This window comes from Pseudorasbora parva, chromosome 4, assembly GCF_024679245.1.
Source record: "Pseudorasbora parva isolate DD20220531a chromosome 4, ASM2467924v1, whole genome shotgun sequence".
NCBI lineage: Eukaryota > Metazoa > Chordata > Actinopteri > Cypriniformes > Gobionidae > Pseudorasbora > Pseudorasbora parva.
In genome coordinates this window covers 43,048,443-43,070,418 of record NC_090175.1, presented here as the reverse complement: position 1 = coordinate 43,070,418, position 21,976 = coordinate 43,048,443, and the positions used below count along the sequence as shown (strand labels likewise).

At 39.1% G+C, this 21,976-nt stretch overlaps 1 protein-coding gene across 10 annotated transcripts in view; it reads left to right on the top strand.

Moving 5' to 3' along the window:
• fat1a (FAT atypical cadherin 1a) overlaps positions 1 to 20,375 on the top strand; it is a 103,329-nt gene extending 82,954 nt beyond the window's left edge. For 3 of the 10 annotated variants that reach the window (XM_067441890.1, XM_067441893.1, XM_067441888.1), the window contains 17 exons: positions 597 to 830; positions 3,164 to 3,553; positions 3,878 to 4,092; positions 4,498 to 4,635; positions 4,721 to 4,864; positions 5,537 to 5,734; positions 7,684 to 8,506; positions 8,588 to 8,719; positions 9,196 to 9,353; positions 10,655 to 11,111; positions 11,194 to 11,347; positions 12,068 to 12,178; positions 12,370 to 13,016; positions 13,114 to 13,251; positions 17,105 to 17,164; positions 17,614 to 17,649; positions 18,719 to 20,375. In XM_067441890.1, the coding sequence (XP_067297991.1) occupies positions 597 to 830; positions 3,164 to 3,553; positions 3,878 to 4,092; positions 4,498 to 4,635; positions 4,721 to 4,864; positions 5,537 to 5,734; positions 7,684 to 8,506; positions 8,588 to 8,719; positions 9,196 to 9,353; positions 10,655 to 11,111; positions 11,194 to 11,347; positions 12,068 to 12,178; positions 12,370 to 13,016; positions 13,114 to 13,251; positions 17,105 to 17,164; positions 17,614 to 17,649; positions 18,719 to 19,392 (4,709 nt within the window). In that variant the 3' untranslated portion in view covers positions 19,393 to 20,375. Of the gene's footprint in view, positions 1 to 596; positions 831 to 3,163; positions 3,554 to 3,877; positions 4,093 to 4,497; positions 4,636 to 4,720; positions 4,865 to 5,536; positions 5,735 to 7,683; positions 8,507 to 8,587; positions 8,720 to 9,195; positions 9,354 to 10,654; positions 11,112 to 11,193; positions 11,348 to 12,067; positions 12,179 to 12,369; positions 13,017 to 13,113; positions 13,252 to 14,763; positions 14,825 to 17,104; positions 17,165 to 17,613; positions 17,650 to 18,718 lie in introns of all 10 variants that reach the window. The other 7 variants (XM_067441895.1, XM_067441894.1, XR_010904779.1 and 4 more) reach the window with 6 other exon arrangements.
• Positions 20,376 to 21,976: the final 1,601 nt, after the last annotated feature.

Here is a 21,976-nt window from a genome sequence, read left to right as displayed (position 1 = left end):
TGCAAATTAATTCGTTTTGTTCTCCCCAAAATTTTAATTCTGTAATCATTTGCTCATCCATGTGTTGTTCTAATCTCATAAGGCTTGCATTCATCATGAATACAAATGGGGATATTTAATGACACCTGAGAGATTTCGGACCCTCCGCATGCAACCAAAAATTTGACACTTCAAAAAGTAATAAAAACCTTTTAAACATAATCCGACATGATCACTTTATATGATGAATGGATATAATTTAGGGTTTTATTCAATGCACATACAGATCACATTCAATAGGGTCAATTAAATGAAAAAAAGAACAAAATCCTTTGGTTTTGAGTAAATTATGACAGAATTTCAGTTAAAAGGGTTGCAAAAATGCAGAGGGTCATGAAAGTGAAACTGTTGTGCAACCAATTTTTTTTAACCTTTTGATGCAACACATTCTGACACAGTTATGACCATGAGATTTCATAATGGGCAGGGCTACTCAGCACAATGTTGATACTCGCAGCTGTATAGAAATAACTTTATATAAAAGAGCTTTTATCTTTTCTTATATTCTTGTCACATCTAGTTAGGACACAGTGTAAAATGTGCTTTTGTTTTATCAGGTGAATTAAAAACTCTTCTCCCTCTGGATCGTGAGGAAGAAGAAGTGCACAAGATGAAGGTGCGTGCTCTGGATGGAGGTGGGCGCTTTTGTGAAGCAGAAGTGGAAATCACTGTCGAAGATGTCAATGACAATGCCCCGCAGTTCACCTCTGACCCCTACACCTTCACTGTGTTCGAGAACACTGAGATAAACACACCTGTGGCTCGCCTGTATGCCTCGGACCTGGACACAGGTAAGATCTCGAGTATCCAGTACAATGATTAGTGGCGTAACTTTTAAAAAGTGGGTGGAACAGCAGTGTTTGGGGGTGGGGGGAGCTAATATAATATGTACAATAATAGTTGCAGGAGAAAATAACATTACAATGTCCAGAAATCAATTTAAATTGTACGTTGTGTTTAATTCATAAACACAGAAGTCATGTTTAACACATAGTTTTATCCTTTTATCTATAATGCAATATATTGTATACTGAGAATCTTCACGCCAGTGAATAAATACATAGATTTGTCTGGAATGCTTGTGTGCCTTAATGGTCTTACGGTAGAACTTTTTTAAGCTTGTCAGAGAGGTTCAGGGTTCTAATCATCAGTGATTTTATATCAAGTTCAGGGACCCATTTGTGTGGATTTTGTTTTGTGAATTCACTGTAACGAATAGTCTTCACAATTGCGTCAAGTGATAGATTCACTTGACGCAATTGAAGCGTTCGTCTGTGTGAAGAGTCTGTGCATGAGCGCCAAGAAAACACTGTTGCCTTCCGCCACTGATAACAGTGCTCAGCACGATTTCAAAACAACATGTTCCAGTGCCAGATTGCCTTTTATTTAACATGAACGAATTGCTAGTCAAATGGAGTTTTATTTTATAATGTGTACAGATGTTTCAAAAAGTGGTAGGGGCAATATCAACCCTGGCAAACAGTGGTGAGGACATGTCTCACCCTTAAATTATGCCTATGCAAGTGATATAGTTATGTCACTATTGTGTGTTTCCAAAGATATTCTCCAATTTTGCAACATTTTTGCCCATCGGTGCCCATTGGTGTCCATCTGTTGTGTTAGTACATTAGAGAGGAAGCTAGCACGCACACATGATGTTCTCAGTTAAACAGGGCAGGACCTTTAATCTGAGAAAACACAAACCTCTCTGTTTTTTCTGTCTCACTTCCACTCAATTTGCCTCAATTTCCATTTGCATGGATTCCTCTCTTATCTTTCTTTTGTTCTGTACTCTCGATCCTCAAACAGACGCATTGTGTGCTCTGTGTATATTCCAGACGCTATTTCACTTAAGCCCAGCCTAAACACAACCATCTATTTTCTTCCTTCCTTCCTTCTCAGCATCACTGCCACAACCTTCAGATCACCAGTTGCTTTTTGAAAGCCCCTGATGTTGTAAAATAGTTAAACTCTATAGACAGCATCCGTAAGATGTTTTACCCGCACTTACAATAAAAGTCTAAGGGACTAACCTGTAATAGCTGCACCATAAACAAGAAATTATCATGAGACAGTGTTTATTCACTGATCTATAGACTTACATCATACTGAACTGTCATGAACCAGCTGCATTTCAGTAATTTAGTCTGACTGAAACTTTGTAAAACACAAGAGATTGTGTTAACTGGCTATAATGAGAGAGTGTCTTGATAGATAGGATTGTATTAGCAGGCCACAAATGAGGCTTACTCAAAAGTGCATTAGAGGGATTAGTGTAGTCTATCTTCATCTTGTTTGTTTTTGTGTGTGCTTTCCTCAATACAATATGTGGCACTCATTCACACTTCTTAATATGCAGCACAGGACCTGAGGTTTCAGCACTGAATCCTTTGTAAGATGAATTTATAAGTCATTATAGTTGAGCAAATGAGACAAAGACACAGTTGAACTATAGGTTCTTGTAAATCATTATGACTGCTGGAGGCTTTGCCATTGATTTGAAAGCTGTTTCTATTTATGAAATGTATTGATCTGTTGGCAGTCTTTATGAATTAGTTTCCTTTCTTAGTAAGAAATATGACCATGTTTTAGTTGTGCATTAAATGAATGAATAATTGACAGATGAATAAAGTCAGCGTTGCTGTATAATTACAATACCATTCAAAAGTTTGGGGTTAGGAAAATGTTTGAAGTGATGTTAAATTTATTAAAATTGACAGTAAGGATTGTATAATGTTACAAAAGATTTCAAATTATGTTCTTTTGAACTTTCTATCCATCAACGAATCCTGAAAGAAATGTATGACGGTTTCCACAAAATATTAAGCAGCACAACTGTTTTAAAATTGAATAATAAGAAATAGCACCAATTAGCACATAAGAATGATTTCTGGAGGAACGTGCGACTCTGAAGACTGGAGTAATGACTGCATGGAGTTTCTGTTAGAGGAATAAGTTACAATATAATCATAACATATTTTTTTGTGTCAAACAATCAGAATAAAAAATTAACAATGCTGTGGTATAATTTGTACTAAACTAGATTCCTTTTTTGAGAGCATAATAAAACAAACAGGAATCTTAAATGTCTATATTAATCTCATTGTTCTCTGTGTGTGTTTAGGTTCTAACGCAGAGATCCTCTATTCATTGCTGGACTCTGCTGACGGTGTCTTCTCTATCGAGGAGGAGACGGGCGTCGTACGGCTGGATCGTCCTCTGGACCGCGAGCTCCAGTCGATCTACACCCTACGCGCACGTGCCACCGACCGTGGTTCCCCGCGCCAACTTTCCTCTCTCACCACCGTCAGTGTTTCCATCTTAGATATTAACGACAACCCTCCAGTCTTTGAGAGGCGTGAGTACACTGCAACCATAACTGAAGACATCCCGGTGGGCACCCAGGTGTTGCGGGTACACGCGGCCAGCCGAGACACAGAAGCAGGCGCAGAGATTAAGTACGCCATTATCAATGGGAACGAGAGAGGAGCGTTCCGCGTCGACCCCCATACAGGTAAACGCAGCAGCCTTGGTGAATCTGTTAAGCTCCCTGAAGCACTTGAGGATTCAAATAGAGAAAATAGGAAACACAAAATGATGAACTGGGATTTAACTCCCAAAATCCTCATGGCGTTCATACAAAACAAAGAACCTTGAGTGCTTCACCTAAATATAAAATATACACAATTGCAAGTTTCTTCTTCTGCCGCATTATTTTCCTACTTTCACGTTCTTTCCATTATTCAATTATTCACTTATTTATATATTTCAATTACTTGGAAAATATTTAATTATTTAGAAATGTTTTTATTTACTCTCGTTGTCCTTTTCTTCCCAGGTGGTGTCTTTGTTATCGAACCTTTGGACTATGAAACATCACATGAGTTTTATCTAACAGTGGAGGCTACAGATGGAGGTACACCGTCACTCAGTGACATGGCCACAGTGAACATCAACTTGACTGATGTAAACGACAACAGCCCCATCTTCAACCAAGACATCTACTCAGCAGTGATCAGTGAAGACGCAGAACTGGGAAAGACTGTGCTCACCGTGAGTGATTGGCTTCTCTTTCTGAAAGACTTCCGATTTTGGACTCTGTGTAACATCATCTCCTTAAATCCACACAGAGCAAAGAACCCACACTAAATAAACACAGTCCAATGTCCAACCAGAGCTTGGCGTCTCACCCCAATCTTTAATCTTTAGTCTTCTATCTCACTTTGGTCATTTATTTGTTCATCTTTTATCATGCTGAATATAAATTGTGAGTGTGAAAGTGAGGCTTTGATACCCAGCTCTGTTTCACTTGCATGCCTTCTGATTTCCCTCGAGAGTCTCAGCCAATAGTTACTGACTCGCGAAGCAAGGACAAAAGGCGGGGGTGTTGCATACCTGAGACCGTGGCAGTCTTTGTCTTAACCAGGTGTGTGTTTCTGTGCGTGTGTGTGTGTGAAGGTCATGGCCGACGATGCAGATGGTCCATCCAGTAATCAGGTGCGCTTCTCCATCATTAATGGCAATCAAGGCAGTCCTTTCACCATCGACCCCATCAGAGGAGAGGTCAAGGTGGCACGGCAGCTCGACAGAGAGAAGGTACAAAACACGCAGGTGTCTCAGTAGCAGGTGCATTGACAGTCTGTTGCTGAAACCTAATGATGACATTTCGTTTGTTTGTTAGACTTCAGGTTACACGCTGACTGTGTTGGCCTCTGACAACGGAAGCCCGGCTCGATCCAGCAGTGCTACGGTCAATGTGGACGTCTCAGACATAAACGATAACCCACCTCTCTTCTCTCAGGCCAACTACAGCATCATTATACAGGTCTGAGTCCTCAAAGGAGATGATACAGTGATGCCACTGTCAATAATTACACTCCAATGCTTGACTGGTCTTCAGGAAGTCCAGTAACACTGGTTTAGTCAATGGTTTGGGGTCAATAGACACCAGTTTGATGCATTTCAGATAGGAGACTTTAAAAAAAGCTGAGAGAAAAAAAGTAACAGATTTCTTTATATTGACTTGTGTCCTAGCACTGCAACAGTCATGAAATGAGACTATTTTCTATTGTCTAAAAATGTAAAGGTTCAAAAAATCTACATGAACTACCTAACTAACTGTCTTGACCCTTTCCTAAACCAATAATTTTATTGTCTACTTTTCCTGGTGCAATCAGATATCAATGGATAAATGTCCCTTTCTAAATTATTTCCCAAGGATTATTGCATTTCATGCTGAAATTCATCATTGTGGAAGTTAAATCCATTGAGAATACCGTTTCCATTTGCCTTTGATACATTGCTCTAAGGAAAAAAATGTAATTAGTCACCAGAAAAGCCTGTGCTTGCTGGCACATATAAAATATAATCGTGGCATCTCAATTTAAGTTGTAAGAAATCTGTAACATGCCAAATTTTCCCTAAGTGTAAAAAAAACTTGTGAATGTTTTAGGTTTATGCCATAAAACCTTTAACATTTTCTGCATATGTTGTATAGGAGAACCAGCCAGTCGGTAGCAGTGTTCTCCAGCTGACTGTGTCTGACCGTGATGCCTCCCACAATGGACCTCCTTTCACGTTTTCTATCATCAGTGGGAACGAGGGCAACGCATTTCACATCACTCCTCAGGGTGTGCTGGTCTCCATGGAAATGTTGAGCCGCCAGACCCAAGAGTTCTACCTCCTACAGGCCCAGGTGAGACCTCAGTCTCTCTCTCTCTCTGATCCTCCAGCTCAAACTGAAGCTGTAGGGGTCTTGTTCAGTTTTTATTGGAAGTGATAGATGAGCAATAGAGAAGAGGTGAAGCTTGTTCAGTATTCCCTGCACAGGCCATGCATGGGCAATAGAGTAAGACGAAGCAGCAGGCATGAAAATCTGAGCAGAGGAGTGAACCTGTAAGGAAATAATTACAGCATTGATTTTCCCAGTCACTCTGTCCTCTTTTGAGTGTTGTGTTTCAGTTTTAAAACATCTTATTCTGGCCAAGATTGCAATGATCTAAAATACAGTGAAAAAAGTAATTTTGTAAAAAAAAAAAAAAAAAAAACATTCTATTTTAAAACATAATTTATTTATTTGATATGGGTTTTTACCAGTATACCTCCTGTCTACAGTATCACATGATCCTTCATTCTAATATGCTTATTTCTGATTATTATCAATGTTGAAAATAGTTGCTTAATATTTTTGTTGACATCGTGATACATTTTAGAAAGAACATAAAAATCACAATGAATCGAACGTTTAACAGAACAGTATATATTTGAAATAGAAATCTTTTGTAATGAAGTATTTAATGTCACTTTTAATCAATTTAATACATCAGTACTGAATAAAAGTATTAATCATTTAGCCCAAACGTTTGAATGGTAGTGTATTATTTAGGGGTACAAATGGCAGCTATTTGTAGAATGACCCAGAGATATCAATGGGGATAGTAAAAGGAGAAGCAGGATAATAGGGTGAATAGGAGACGTAAAAAGTAAATGACATCAGCCGGACTCAAAAGTGCTGTACCCACTAGTCCAAATTTCAACACATTAACAAATGGGCTTAGAATAATGGGATAGAATGCATACTGAATGCACACTGACTCATGGGGTCTCGTGTCACCATGGAGACCTAAATTGAGGTCCCTATTGAAAATGTAAAAATGCTGAAAGTTTTGTGTGATGAGTAGGTTTAGGGGTAGGGTTAGTGTAAGAGGGTACAAAATACAGTTTGTACTTTAAAAAACAATTGCGTCTATGAATCCCCACAAAGATAGTGAACATATGTGTATGAGAGAGAGAGAGAGAGAGAGAGAGAGAGAGAGAGAGAGAGAGAGAGAGAGAGAGAGAGAGAGAGAGAGAGAGAGAGAGAGAGAGAGAGAGAGACAGAGAGATTTGCTGTGACTCAAATAGTCTATTGTGCCAAGAGTACATTCAGGCTCAAGTGCTCCCTCTACTGACTGTGACTACCACTTATTGTCAACCTCTCCATGCACAGGGTTCAAAGCCATTTTGCCCTTAATACTCAATTACACTTCAAACAGCTGACATGATAATTCACCACATGCCACCATATGTTGAAAGAATAATAATGTGTTGTTTTAGTGTTTTAGTTAACATTTATGATGCATGCTGTTTTGTGCTGTAAAAATGAGTTGCGTCATAGATGGAAGTGAAAACAATTGTCTTGATGTCTTTTGAGTTCTTCCTTCTGTAAATACTTACTAGTGCTTGCCAAAGCAAACAGCACTATAAAAAAATATTTAAAATTAGGGTTAAAAACTTCTTTACTGAGAAGTTTATCACAGAGCTGGCACCTTTTAATGAAGGCAAATGACTTCTATTTTATGTACTATTGTACATTTATTTATATGTTTAAATGATTGTGGTTATTTTTTCTCTCTTTTTTTCTGTTTTGCATCGTTCCTACTAAAATCATGTAAGATAGAGGATGCTTTTAATGCTGCCTTGAGATCCTGGTTCCATTGTTGTTGTATTGAAATTAAAGAAAAAATTAAAAGCAGAAAAATATATATAGGCTTGGGATTTGACCCCTAAGTTTTGAAAAAAATTAACATCTATGAATGAGACAAACGACTTCTAATTATTGCAATTCTGAATCCTTAGATCCTAACCCTAACTCATGTGCCCTAGGTAACAGACAGCGGTCGACCACCATTGATCTCCACAGCGTTTGTGAGTGTCCGTTTGATTGAGGAAAGCATCTACCCTCCTGCCATTCTTCCCCTCGACATCTTTATCACCACTGCAACAGACGAATATTCAGGTGGGGTCCTGGGTAAAATCCACGCCACTGATCAGGATGTGTACGACACTCTAACATACAGCCTCGCTCCCGATAGTTCCTCCACCTCTGAAAACTCTGGCCTCTTCTCCGTCTCCCCTGCTGATGGGAAACTCGTGGCACGTGGGAATCTGGATGCTGGTCAATACGTCCTTAACATTACAGTGACAGATGGGCGCTTTACAGCAGCCGCCCGAGTCAATATTCACGTACGGCAGGCAACGGCACAAGCGCTCGATAACTCCATTGCTGTGCGTTTCTCCGCGATAGCACCGGAGGAGTTTATTGGAGATTATTGGCGCAACTTTTTGCGGGCTTTGCGGAATATCGCCGGTGTGCGACGCGGAGACGTACAGTTAGTCAGCTTGCAACCTGCTGCTGATGCGTCAGGTGACCTGGAGGTACTTCTAGCTCTAGAGAGGTCAGGAAGTCCATTCCAGCCCCAGGAAGTGGTGTACAGGAAGCTGAACACCTCAGCTGGGGTAATCGAAGAGATGACTGGTGTCCGTATTGTACGAGTTGTAAAGAAACTCTGTGCCGGTTTGGACTGTCCGCTTAGTTACTGCCAAGAGACAGTTTCTTTGGAGACGGGAGCAGTGTCGGCCTATAGCACTGCCAGGATTAGTTTTGTTACTCCACGTCACATGCGCACATCCAAATGTCTCTGTGAAGGTAAATCCGCAGACAAAATTTTCCAAAACAGTATTTCACTTCCAGTCTAGAGTCATGTTAACCATTTATGTGTGATTATAGGAGCTGAGTGTCCTGTTTTGAGTAAACTGTGCGAGGGAAGCCCCTGTCCTGATGGTATGGAGTGTGTAGAAGACCCCATGCACACCAAATTCAGATGCATCTGTCCTGAGGGAAAACAGGAAGAGTGCTCAGGTGTGAACACATTTCTTTTTAGTGCAACTCACACTCTATTAAAGCACTGTATTAAAATCCCAAAACTGTATTCATGTTTTAGTCATGCTTAAATGAAACTTCAGTATGTAACTCTTGCTACAGACAAAAAAAAAGTAATAATAAAATGTTAAGACCAATTCACACTGCACCAAAAGACAGAGACCAACATCAACAGATTACAGCACGTCACTACAGAGACATTCTTAATCCAAATCAACATGTTCAGCTAATGTTGGCGGAAAAAACCCTGACGACATGCCTGTTCCCATCTGTCGGCGCAGTGTGAATTGGCCTTTGGCTGTATCAAATTGAACTGATGATGTCATTGCATACTCTGTCACTGCTGTGTTACAATCACTAATATTATGCTCCTGAAATGGAAATTGCATTAATGTATTTTTAGGTGTGGACATTATGATAACATCACTTGTTTCGGTTTGCTGTCTGTGTTGTAGAGCGTCAGTCCTTAACGTTCGGTGGAAATGGATATGCACGGTACAGGCTAATGGAGAACGAGAATAAAGAAGAAATGAAGCTGTCCCTCAGACTGAGAACGTACTCCACCCACGCTACTGTCATGTACGCCAAAGGCACAGACTACAGCATACTGGAGGTGAGTGTGTACTCTTAACCCCCTCAATCCTTCCAAAAAAAGAAGAGAAAACAGAAAGCGAGTTATTCTGGAGCTGGGAGAAGAGGGGGGAGCTCTTTCTCACGCATTCCACTTTAGTTAAGGAAAACCACAAAACTGACAGATAGAGCAAAGGAGCCCGGGACTGAAATGCAAGCGGTGTCATCTCCATGTTGTTACATTATAATAATGTGGTGCTGTTTCTGTGTCTCCCAGAAGCATCATTCCTCATTACATCTGTTTAATCTATTCTACTGTCTGAGTACTCCAGTATCATACCTGAAGTACTTCCAAGATCACTCATTTTGGCTGTCTACTTAGACATCAGTTTTTATAGTCACACATTTTTGTGCATCATAAGTTGTTGTTCTGTCAAAAAATACTGCTGACACAGAATTTGTAAAATGTCCAACAAAAAAAAGAAATAATATATAATAATATTGCACATGCTTTGATGGCATTGGGTTGCTTACTAGGTTTTAGTCTCGCGTAGCCAGTCCTTCAGACTGACATTAGAAGGTCTGGACTCTATCGCAGCTTTCATTGGTCAAGGACCGCCCAAGAGGACGTTTGATTGACATGTAACACAACCAGTCACAGTTCGCTTTGTTCCGCATCATGTTTAGGGGCGTTAACATGTAATGTCAATGTCCCTGCAATAACAGACCGGCGTGCACCTATGAATTATTCATTCTAGAACGCTGTGCAAGTTAACTGCATAAATGGAGGTGAATTTTCACATACTTTTGAAAATCCAGCATTTAGTCGATCCTGGTAAACGCTCATTGTCACAGTTGTAAACACGACAACCGTTTTTTTACATGAGGGAGTTTGGAGCCAGGGCATTTGTTTCCAGGTGGACCGTTAAAGAATGCAACACACATGCCTCGCGAACATTCTTTAGAATTCATGAATCAGAATCAGATGATGACTTCGAAACTCCTGAAGCATTTCCAGAAAAGTGTGCCATATGGATCAGACGTTCAGCCAACGGTCCAAGGCCGTGACGTCTGAGGCTGAGACTAACTAGGTGTTGAGGCATTCATACATAGAACTTGATCTAAAATAGAATTCATTTGTTTTTAAAATAATCTGTGTAAATAAAATTAGTTTTTAAATAGTTATTATTGTTTTATAAAATTATACATAATATACTAATATTAGGTTTATCGTAGATGAGATAATATTGAGATACTATCTTTTTTAGCTTTAGCCTAGATGTATGCAATTGCTGATTAGCATAGTGTCAGCATGAATGACAAAACTATGTGCGTTTGTTTCAGATTGTGAACGGCCGCCTACAGTACAAGTTTGACTGTGGCAGTGGACCTGGTGTTGTGTCGGTGCACAGTACACAGGTCAGTGACGGAGAGTGGCACACAGTCTCACTTGAGGTAGACGGCAACTACGCCAGATTGGTCCTGGATCAGGTCCACGCTGCATCTGGCACGGCTCCAGGCACTCTCCGCACACTTAACCTGGACACCAGCATGTTCTTCGGGGGTCATGCACGTCCGGCAACCGGCTCAGGAAGACTTGTTGTAAATGGGCTGCGGGGTTGTCTGGAGGGGATTGTGTTTAATGGGCGGGAGCTGCCACTGTCTCAGGTTCGAGGGGTTCACTCAGTGCTGGAGGAGTTGGTCGAAGCGGCTCCCGGATGCAGCTTGGCTCCTCCAGTCCAGGGCTGCTCCAGTAACCCCTGCACCAATGGAGGCACATGTTCATCACTGCCTAATGGAGGTATGATGGTGTTTTGTTGGATTTTAATCATTGCAGGTATATATAGGACTGACTAATGATGTGCTCAAATGTGCTGTTGTAGGATATTTCTGTAAGTGCACTGCGGCGTTCATGGGTACTCACTGTGAAGTTACTATCAGTCCCTGTGCTTCTAATCCCTGCCTCTATGGAGGCACATGTATCCCACAAGGAGGGGACTTTTACTGCCAGTGCAGAGGACAATACTCTGGCCAACGGTAAGAGCACATGCACCAGACCCCAGAAATTCAGACACTAAGCCAACACTTATACATTTAATTGCATTAGATAACAATATCAAATCATATCTCATCTGCAAACAAATGAGGCAAGGTCTTGGTGGTTTTTAATAGATGTAGGTGCAAAATCATGGCAGAAAATGTTTCTGTATTCTCAAATAATGTATTTAATTTAGTTTGATATCATTTTTTAAATATAAAGGCTGTGCTCTAAATGTGTGCGTGTGCTATCAATTTAGATATTTATACATTTTGAAGACTGGCCAAAATCCAGATATGTTTTGGGCCAGCTGTACACTGTCGGAATACACACATATTCATCATTCTCCATTATGTGACTATTTTAATGACATTGTGTAGCCTATACTCCAGACATGTAGCAAAGTAGAAGCAAGCTCTGTCAATATTTTCATTAATTAAACTTCATTAATATGCATAGCCTGACTCAAACCTAAGAAAAATACTTCAGAGATCCATGCGGCATTTTCAGTAATTCCTGTTAAATTGAAAATTTAATCAGTAGCTTTGGGAGGCGATGTGATTGGTAATCACATTTAATTCAGCAAGACGGAGTCAATTTTCTCTTTGAGAAATTTCTACTGCAGTTAAAAACTATCAAAACACAGCGCTTTGTATTTAAAGTTTATCTAAATGTGTGAGTGTGAAGCTTCTGACTGACAATTTGGCTCATTCTATCAGGTGTCAGCTGGGTCCTTACTGCACAGATAACCCGTGTAAGAACAGCGGCAAGTGCATTGATAGCCTGGATGGCCCTGTTTGTGAGTGTGAACCAGGTTTTCAAGGAGACAGGTAAATCTTTTGATCCATCTTATGAACTAACAAAACCGCTAAAAAATCAGCTTTGCCACCACATAAATAAATAAAAATAGAAAACGTATTTTAAATTGTAATAATATTACTGTTTTACCTCTATATTTATCAAAATAGCCTTACAAGAGATTTCTTACTGATAGTATGTCTGTGTGTGTTAATGTGTTCAGGTGCCTCAGTGATGTAGATGAGTGCCTGAAGAACCCTTGTGGTAACGGTGGTCACTGCCAGAACACATACGGCTCCTTCAACTGTAACTGCTCCACGGGTTACAGTGGGCAGCATTGTGAACTCCGTTCTGAAATTCGCAATGAATTTGTCTCCACTTCTTGGAACATTGGCCTGGAGGAAGTAATTGGAATCGTTGTTTTTGTCACCAGCATCTTTCTTCTTGTCCTTCTCTTCGTCGTGGTTCGCAAGCGCATTTGTCGGCGCTCAAAATCCAAATCTGACGATGAAGACAAGCTCAGGGTAAGCACAGGGGCCACGCACGCTTTCCTCCAGCGGCCGTACTTCGACGCCAAACTCAACAAGAACATCTACTCTGACATCCCACCGCAAGTCCCCGTACGGCCCATCTCCTACACACCCAGCATTCCAAGCGACTCCCGCAACAATCTAGACCGCAACTCCTTTGAGGGCTCAGCCATACCGGAACACCCAGAATTCAGCACATTTAACCCCGACTCGGTGCACGGGCATAGGAAGACGGTAGCTGTCTGTAGTGTAGCGCCTAACCTGCCTCCTCCCCCACCCTCCAACTCAGTGTCTGACAGTGACTCCATACAGAAGCCCAGCTGGGATTACGACTACGATGGTACGTACAGATACACCCATCTGTAATTCAAATGTTGTGCATATGACTTGTAAGACAATCTCTTTCAAGGGCTTAGTAAGTGTTCTTCTCCTCACAGCTAAAGTAGTGGACTTGGACCCGTGTCTAAGTAAGAAAGCAGTGGAGGACAGTGCCTGTCACCCTTACAACACCAGAGGCAGCATGTCTGAGGTCCACTCTCTCAGCTCCTTCCAGTCCGAGTCCTGTGACGACAATGGTATGTTTGCTTTTACTCAGATGACTGATCAGCCAGTTAAACTGCAAATTAGAAGTGAAATACTCACGTTTGTATGCTTTTTTTCCCGGATATCAGAATGAATTATATAGCATGTTTCTCTGTAACAAGATGAAAAAATAGTGTGGAAATGATAAAGCTTCTTTAGTAGACATAAAAGGCTATGTTTGGAATGGAGCACTAGTTGACTGCATACTACATACTGCAATACATACAGAAAATATATGACTACTAATTTAAAATAAAAAGAATTGTGCAAAGAATATGTATAAAAAAAAAACTTTCAAATAGTAGGATGCTTTTTATTTATTTTTTAGTTTAAATGCTGTTTAAGTCTCATGTTAATCTTGAGAACCTATAGAGTAGTATTGTATCCTTCATATCTTCAAAGAGTCTTCAGTTTTATCATATTTATAAAAGACAGATAAGCTGTACCGATTCTTTCTCAAAACAGCCGAGTTTGTGGAGGCATGCAGTGGGTGGAGCTAAAGAGACATGAGCACACTTGTACCTATGAGACTCTCACACACACACACACAGTACATCATTGCATTATTCCTGGATAACGTTAGATAAACTATATGTTCATGTTGTTGATGTTGAATGCACTTGCGCGCCAATTGCCACTAAAGCACAGACATTTGATGCAGTTTCACTTACCGCTTGCGGTTTCGACTCATGACAAACAAACACATTTGCAGAACTCTGTTGCTGCTCTGGAAAAACAAACTGCATCCACCTTGGTTATTTGGAAAACTGAACAAGGTCATCACAACCAAAAACACACTTCTTTAGAGACATTGCAGGGATTAGTGACAGTTAATTTTTCGCTGCCAAAGGCTCCTGTAACCCGAACAAAGCTTGTTGGTGGGCACGCTCTTGTTCTTGCTCTGGTTGATTTGCACACACTCTCATCCAGGAGAAGTGCCCATTCAATGAATTCCTCCCTTTATGAAGTCATACAGGGCCATACTCGAGAAAAAAAAATGTATTTGGACACCCCCCCACCCCCACCCCCACCACCACCTAAAAAAAAAAAAAAAAAAGGAGGCAGAATTGTCATTTTTTACCAGTCCAGAGTTTGCAAGTATAACTAGTATGTGCTACAAACGACCACGTTATGTTACTTGTGTTTAAATAATTTTGGGGGTGTGAAAACTTTGATAAAAGTATCTGATATTATTTCTGATTATTCGGCATAATAGAAAGGTCAACACTGGTTATTCTCTTGATAGGGGAAATTTGCATACTTCGCACAGTGTAGAAACAGTGAAACAGCATTAGTATTCCATTCCGAACATAGCCTAAATTTCTTGCATGTTCTTCTAGTAGACAGACCTCTATACAGGTCATCATATGGTTACTGTTTTTTTTTTCTGCTAACCCTGTCTGTCTTTATTTTACTGATTTAACTGAGTGTAATGGGTGATATGTTTTGCGTCATGTGTTATGTCGTTTCTCTCTCTTTCCCTTATCGCTGCACTGGGGCTTCAGCTCCCATTTGGATCAAATCTCACCACAGACACAGAGCAAGGTTTTAAATAGAGGCCTGCTCGTAAGTGAACACTCGCCCACGGTGAAAGGAAGCGATCACTAAAAGCCCTGTGAAATTCTCAATGCATAAAAAGAAGAAAGCGTGTCTTCCCTCCACACCCCCTCGCCTTTTTGTTTTGCAGTTGCTCTCAGCAGCTTCTCATAAGTTTTTCATCAGTGCAAGGCAACATCTGAGAATAACCTATATAGTGTCTCTATTAGTTCTCTGTGTGAAATTCATTTTTGGATCTCTTCTCTTTTGTTCCCCTTCCCTTTGTTTCTCTTAATGAAGCCAACGGATGGTTGAAGACACCAGCTCAGAGTATAAAAGCAGGGTATGAAAAGTACACATGATGGGTCTCCAGCATACACCCTTTCTGTTGATCCTGATAACTATATCTGAAAGCTCTATCACATGACTCGTGGCAGCGTTCCTCAGTGTGTTGAACTACAGGAGACAAACAAGCTATAGTGTGTATTGTGCGGTCAGGTTGAACGTTGTTACGCAGTGCTTAAAGGGCTACTTTACTGCTGGGAAGATGAATGTGTATTTAAATTGGATCATACATGTAGTAGAAATGTGAAATGATTTAAGAAGTTGGTGGCTTCTAGACTTAGAAAATACAGATTTTTTTATTTTATTGTATGGATGAAAAGCAGCATCTCCCAGAATGCACTTGCTTCGCTGCCCTTCGAGACGACTTCCAAGTGGTTACATCACTTGCCCACCGTGGCACCACCACAGCGTAATTTCGATATTTATATAGTAATAAAATAATTTAGTTCAGTTAGGGAACAGATGCTCCAATTAAAAATTGAACGTGTCTGTTCAATACAGTATGAGCTGAACGAGAGTCACCGCACAGACCAGCAGCAGGAGTCAGATTTCATTCATCGCGAGAGCAAACAGCTGACATACCAGATGATTGCGGAAAATGTGGTTTTTAAAGCAAAATGTATAAGCGACTATTTAAGTGAGTTTTTCATTGTACGTTAGATATTGATCTATAAGAGCAGCAAATGATACTTGAGTTGAGAAGTTCGTTGAAACTAGGGATGCGTCAGCATGACAATGTTATTTTAGTATTATTTATGTTCTATTGTAGTATTTATTCATATTTTTAATTAGCTTTTATTTCCAAATGTATAAGTTTCAGTAATTTTGTGTAATTGTGTGTTCTTTTGTCCTTTTTATTAAAATAGTATTATGTACCTTTTATTTCAATTTTAGTATTTTATTAATTATTTTGGTTAGTTCGCAAGGCAACATTTCAAATGTTTTGCTTAATTTTTTGTTTCATCCAGTATTTATATTTTATTTTAATATTTAGCTGTTAGTTTTAGTTAACAGTTTTAGTTAACGATAAAAACACAGGATAGTATGCTTGCGAGTTTATTCAGGTCCTAAATTATGTTTTATGCTTTTTTTTTAGTAGTTTGAAGTGAATAATACAGTTCCTAGTATGTTCATGGGAAAACATCACATCTCTTAGTTCATCCCATTTTAAGTATCGTCACTATAACCTTAAAAAGGCAAACCATCCACCTGCAAAACTTTTAAAACTCAATTCTGTTAACTCCATTCAGTTGTTTTTGAAATCATGAGCACAGACTGTGGATAAAACAATGTCTGAACCTGCTAGGGGACTTTTTGTAGTTTTGAACAACCCCCGAGTCATGTGAAAGGGACAAAGTCATCTAACCTTTGAATCTTGACCCTCATTTGACCTTTTCAACCCCTGATCTTGACCTAACAACTGCCCCACTGAATCTCTTGAACAGATTGTCCATATTTCCTTATGGCCACGTACCCGCATATTCCTCTAAAACGTCAACCCTGCTGTTTCATCTTTCTCCATCTGTTGGTTTTGGTTTGGGGCCAGAGAGTATCTTTGTTCTCTTTTATCTTTGAGAATTTCCCTGATCCTTCCTTCCATCTCTCTGTTAATGTGTGTAATCATGAGCACAACGTCAGCCGTCACTCCCACTGTCACTGAGCTCAACCCAGACGTGTGCCTCACCGACACAACCAAATCCCTCTGCCATTAACCCATTCCCCAGATCACACCCTGTCAGAAGACAAAATCCCATAAAACCAGAGTTAGTATCTGTTGTTCAAACGTACTGGTAAATCAAATCCATCAGTTTTGTCAGATGTCAGAATGCAATGTCTCATCGTAAGAAACGCTTTCGTCTCTTGTTTCCTCTCTCCCTCGCAATCTTGACTTCCAATGTTTCTTTCCTGTCATGTTTACTTCTGAAACATTAATGTTAGATTTCTTTTATCTGCCCTTCTTACAAGCCTCCCTAGTGACAGTAATCCACCTTGTCAGCTCTGTTGTTGACTCGGTGGAGAAAGAAGGTATTCTTTTGCTGCTTCATTGCTGATTATTGAGTGTCTGTTTTCGTGTTTGATGGGTGGTGATTATCTTATGTGTCAAAAATGCCATTTGCTTCACCCATAGCACATCTACAGAGACAGAAAAATTAAACAAAGACTAATCATATCTGGAAAATTTCTATCAAATGCCTCATTAGCCAATCAGGTGCCTCATTTGATTAATGTTCAGCTAATTTGAGGTGGAAAATTGCGATCTTACCTAGAGTGATTTCATCTTCCCGCAGTTCTGTGATATGAAACAGCGTTTCCGTGTAAGCAAATGGCATAAAGATCGTCTCATATCATGGTTCTTACATTTGTATCCACGTCCTCTTGCACTCTTTTTTCCACCGTGTTCTCCTTGTATTTGACAATTTCTCTCTTTCTCTTTTCTCTGCAATTCTGTTTGCTTTTTTGCTTTCTTTCTAAAGAGTCATTCTCGGCTCATGAACACAAGAACCCAAGAGGTGATTTATTTTTTTGTACAATTTGCCTGAAGCCTCGTATTTTATTTATTTATTTTGGCTTGGTTACCCCTTAAATATAAAACTGCATGTCCACAGATCTGTGACAAAAAAGTGTCAAATCAACTCACCTTTTCAAATCAACTAGTTTTGTGTGCGATTTTTGTCACAGTCACAGTTGTTTTTTTGCTTTTGTGTTCCCAGTTTAACTTAGTGTTGTCGTCCTAAAATTCCCAAACCACATAATAATAACCATTAAAACTTTTCCTTATAATATTTTGTGTAAAAATTGCTCTTTAAGTACTAATTGTCATATTGTGTCAAGGTTGTGTAAATCTACAAACAATAGGCATATTCTGAGTTATTGTGTTTGCACATGTGTGGTGTGTGTTTGCGTGCTCTAAAGTAATATTAGTGTTGAGCTGAATGCATATGCATTGTGTTGTTGTGATACTGACGTTGCATGCTGTTGGTTTTAAATGACCTGTCTTGTATTAACTGAGTGATTTATGAAAAGGGTTGAAGTCAATTCAGTTTTTGTCCGGGGAATACATAGGATACATTTTAATTTGACCAACAACAAAAAATCTGCATATTATAGATTACTTAATGTGAACAGTTCATTATTGCATAGATTTCAGTTTTTTTAAATACCTTTAAACTTTAAAGTCAACATGAGTTTTTTTTTCTTTTTTTTTCTTCTTTTTTTTTCTAAATATTTATATTAATGTATTATTTATTGAATAGTCAACATTATGCCAATTAAGGGAAAATAATAACAAGCTTTAAAAACTGTTGATGGTTATCATAACCGTCTGATAACCATCTGGTATTGATGGTTAGCATAACCATTTAAATAATTTCCTCTTTTTTTATATCAGTACAAAAAAAGTAGTACAAAAATAGTTGGGAATGCCATTTTATGTTGACTTCAAAACTAAAACTGACCCCTCTGAAGTTGAATTGACCCCAGTCTTCGTTCAGCGTGTGACCCTGATCTAATCATAAGATTTATTTTTGTTCATTTTGTGGCCTGCCACCGTGATGTTTACTATTGTTTTTTGTCCGACAGGCTATCATTGGGACACATCTGACTGGATGCCGAGCGTTCAACTTCCTGGAATCCAGGAGTTCCCTCAGTATGAGGTAGTGGAGGCCCCACCCACCCTTTACAGTGACCCCGCCCTGCTGGACACGGACTACTATCCCGGCGGATACGACATCGAAAGCGACTTCCCTCCTCCACCCGACGACTTTCCTTCTCACGATGACCTTCCCCCTCCCCCGCCTGTGCCGGAGTACGGGGAGCGCTACGACACACTGCAGGCCACCACGCGGGCACTAAACAGCGCCTCCTCTAGTCCCGGAGGGTCTGTAGTACACCAGCGCCCGCCGTTACCCCAACTCTACAGCCTCACCCAATACCTACCCCACCACCATTACTCTTCAGACCCCGAACCCCACACCAACCCCACCAGCACCATCACATCGTCCTCCACCGGAGGATACCGGCGCGGAGGCTTCCCACTGGGCTATGGCCGCGACTTTGATCCCCCTGCTGCCGATAACATGTCGCTGTCGCTGTACACATCCACAGCGTCCTGTTCGGACATGTCCGCCTGCTGCGAAGAGTCGGAAGTGATGATGAGCGATTACGAGAGCGGAGGAGAGGAGGAGGAAGCGCAGTTTCAGAGGCTTGTCATACCGCCGCTGGACTCTCAACATCAGCAGCATACTGAAGTCTGACACTGGATCCAACGCAAACACAGCATCAAAAGTGCCTAAATGAAACCCTGCTACAGGAGACTGACTGTGTTTAAACCTTAAGCGCACGACATACACGGTACACAAATGTAGTCTTACACTTAAAGTAAATGCCAAACATCCAAACGCACACAACGTATACATCTGTATCTCACTGAAGAGGGGTTTTGGAGAGACTTGCTTGAACATGAGTTCTCTTCAGTAGCTCGTGTGGGCTGTTATTAATATTATTATTTAACAGTATTGAGGGAGGCTGTGCAGTTAAATAATACATCTATCATCATGCACAAGATCAAGCTGAGATGTAAAAGTTATCCAGAAAATTATAACTGATATATTTGTCATGGAGAATGGGAGAAAAAGCATCATTTCAAGCATCAAGGTGATATCTGCATTTGCATAGATATAACCATGCAAACTGTTTTTTTATACAAATCCTCAGTCATTTGTAATGTAAATTTTAATGTACAGTTTTGATTTCAAGGTTTTACTAGGTTTCTGTAGATATTTTTTGCTTTTCTTTTCCAAAAAAGAAAGAAAGACAGGAAAAAGTAGTATACAACTCAAATGGTGTGTCTTTATCAGCCTTACTGTATGTTCATTCACAAGCAAAGAATCTAAAAATAAAAATAAATAATGTAAAGGATATGAATGTGTGATCGTCACAACATGCGTTCATTTCTGAAAGGATCATCTGATGGACGTCTGCATATTCTTGTGATGTGTTATGTTTTCTTTTCTTTTTTATTTGTCGTTTGTAAATTGTGACTTTGGAACATCTTTATTTTTTGACCATGAAAATGGGACACAATATATTTATAGTGCGAGATTATTCACAGACATGTGACTTTTTCAGGGTCTGCGTGTGTGTGAGCAATGCTATGGTCTTGTTTTATGATTTTTATTAAATACTGCCACTAGCTTAACTGCTTTACTACTGGCAATAAATTATTCTCTAAAATGGGTGTTTGTCTTGCATGCATTTATTTATTTTTTATACACAGATTTAGGCAGAACAATTGAGCTCTTCAACTTTAATGTTTTAAGGGAGACCATTGCTGATCTGTTATTAGAGCAGAACGTGCTGTGTTAGAAATGCAGATGCATTATTTCAAACAGTGACAGAATATTAGCACGGCAGCTTTTAGACACTAGAAGAGAAACCGTCTGATGAAACAATTATCTCATGAGATGTTTATTTTAGGTTCCAATGGATTATAATAGCTCCATTATGACATGAAAACAATTAGATTGCAGTTTTTAACCGATAGCTATAACATGTAAAATGTTACTGTAAAATGTTTGACTGTAAAGGTTCTAAATCACTTGTATGGCTGAATCTTACTAAACCTTCTTTGAAAACCCTTGATACAATAGGCTACAAAAATTAACATAAATCAGTTTCTGACAGATATATATATATATTTAGACATTTCTGTGCATTCTTGCTAATATACTAGCTTTGTGCCTCACTTATTCTTTTACGGCTGCTTATCAAATAAACGAGTTGAAATTATTATAATGTAACAACAACAAAATCAGAAACGCTGAAATCAACAGTTCTGGTATTTTCTAAGCAAAAATATGATATTGAGTTAATAACCTATTCTAACTCCCAGATGACCGGTAAAAAAAAAAATGTGACAGTTCAATAAACAAGTAACTTTTATTTTAGACAAAATTTAGAAATATTTGCTCTGCCTACAAAAAATAGTTAAAAGCAGAACCGTTTATACATCAACATTTGTTCTTAAATTATTCACATTAAATTACTGGAATAACGATGTAACTTTTAGACTTGTGTCACTGTCGAATATTGGTTATAATTCTTAGATGAAATATAATGATAGTATTTACATGATATAATATGAAGGACAAAATAGATTTTTTATAACTTTTTTCCAATAGTGGATATTGAAAATATTTTCAAACAATATATTTATAATAAATTGAATGTCTTTCGCAGATAAACTGCCCCGTGACTGTTGCTTCTTGTAAGCTCCTGATGGGTATTCTGATATAACAGATCCGAGATTAATCAACTTCTTTCTACTCTTTGATGCTTAAACATTTTTCACTACACTAAATCCAAAATAACAGGCTTTTCAATCACTACAATATTTGAAGAAATTATTTTCTAAATAAAACAGGACATTAACTTAATGTTAATGCTTAATTTTTAGTTGTTTAGCTCATTTTAATGATTGTTCATGTCTTGTTTTAAATCAGTTTGTCAAGGCCTCTTTAGGTGGAACTGCTTTAGGTGCCTCCAGGATCCACGTGTGTTATTTTATTATTATTAATTTATTATCGGTACCATGGTTACCATTAGTTATAATAAATACACTGAAAAACTGAACCAAGTACAAAAGAAGAATTGTTTATTGTATATTATTGAAACATTTTAATACATACACTTGTATGCAATTGGAAAATGCTATTAATAGGTAAATAACAGTTAATGCTTGGGGAAGGTAAAGAAGAAACATTTATATACAATACATATCAACAAACTGCATAAAAACATAATATGTTCCATGTAATCAATGTTAAAATGTTTACATTT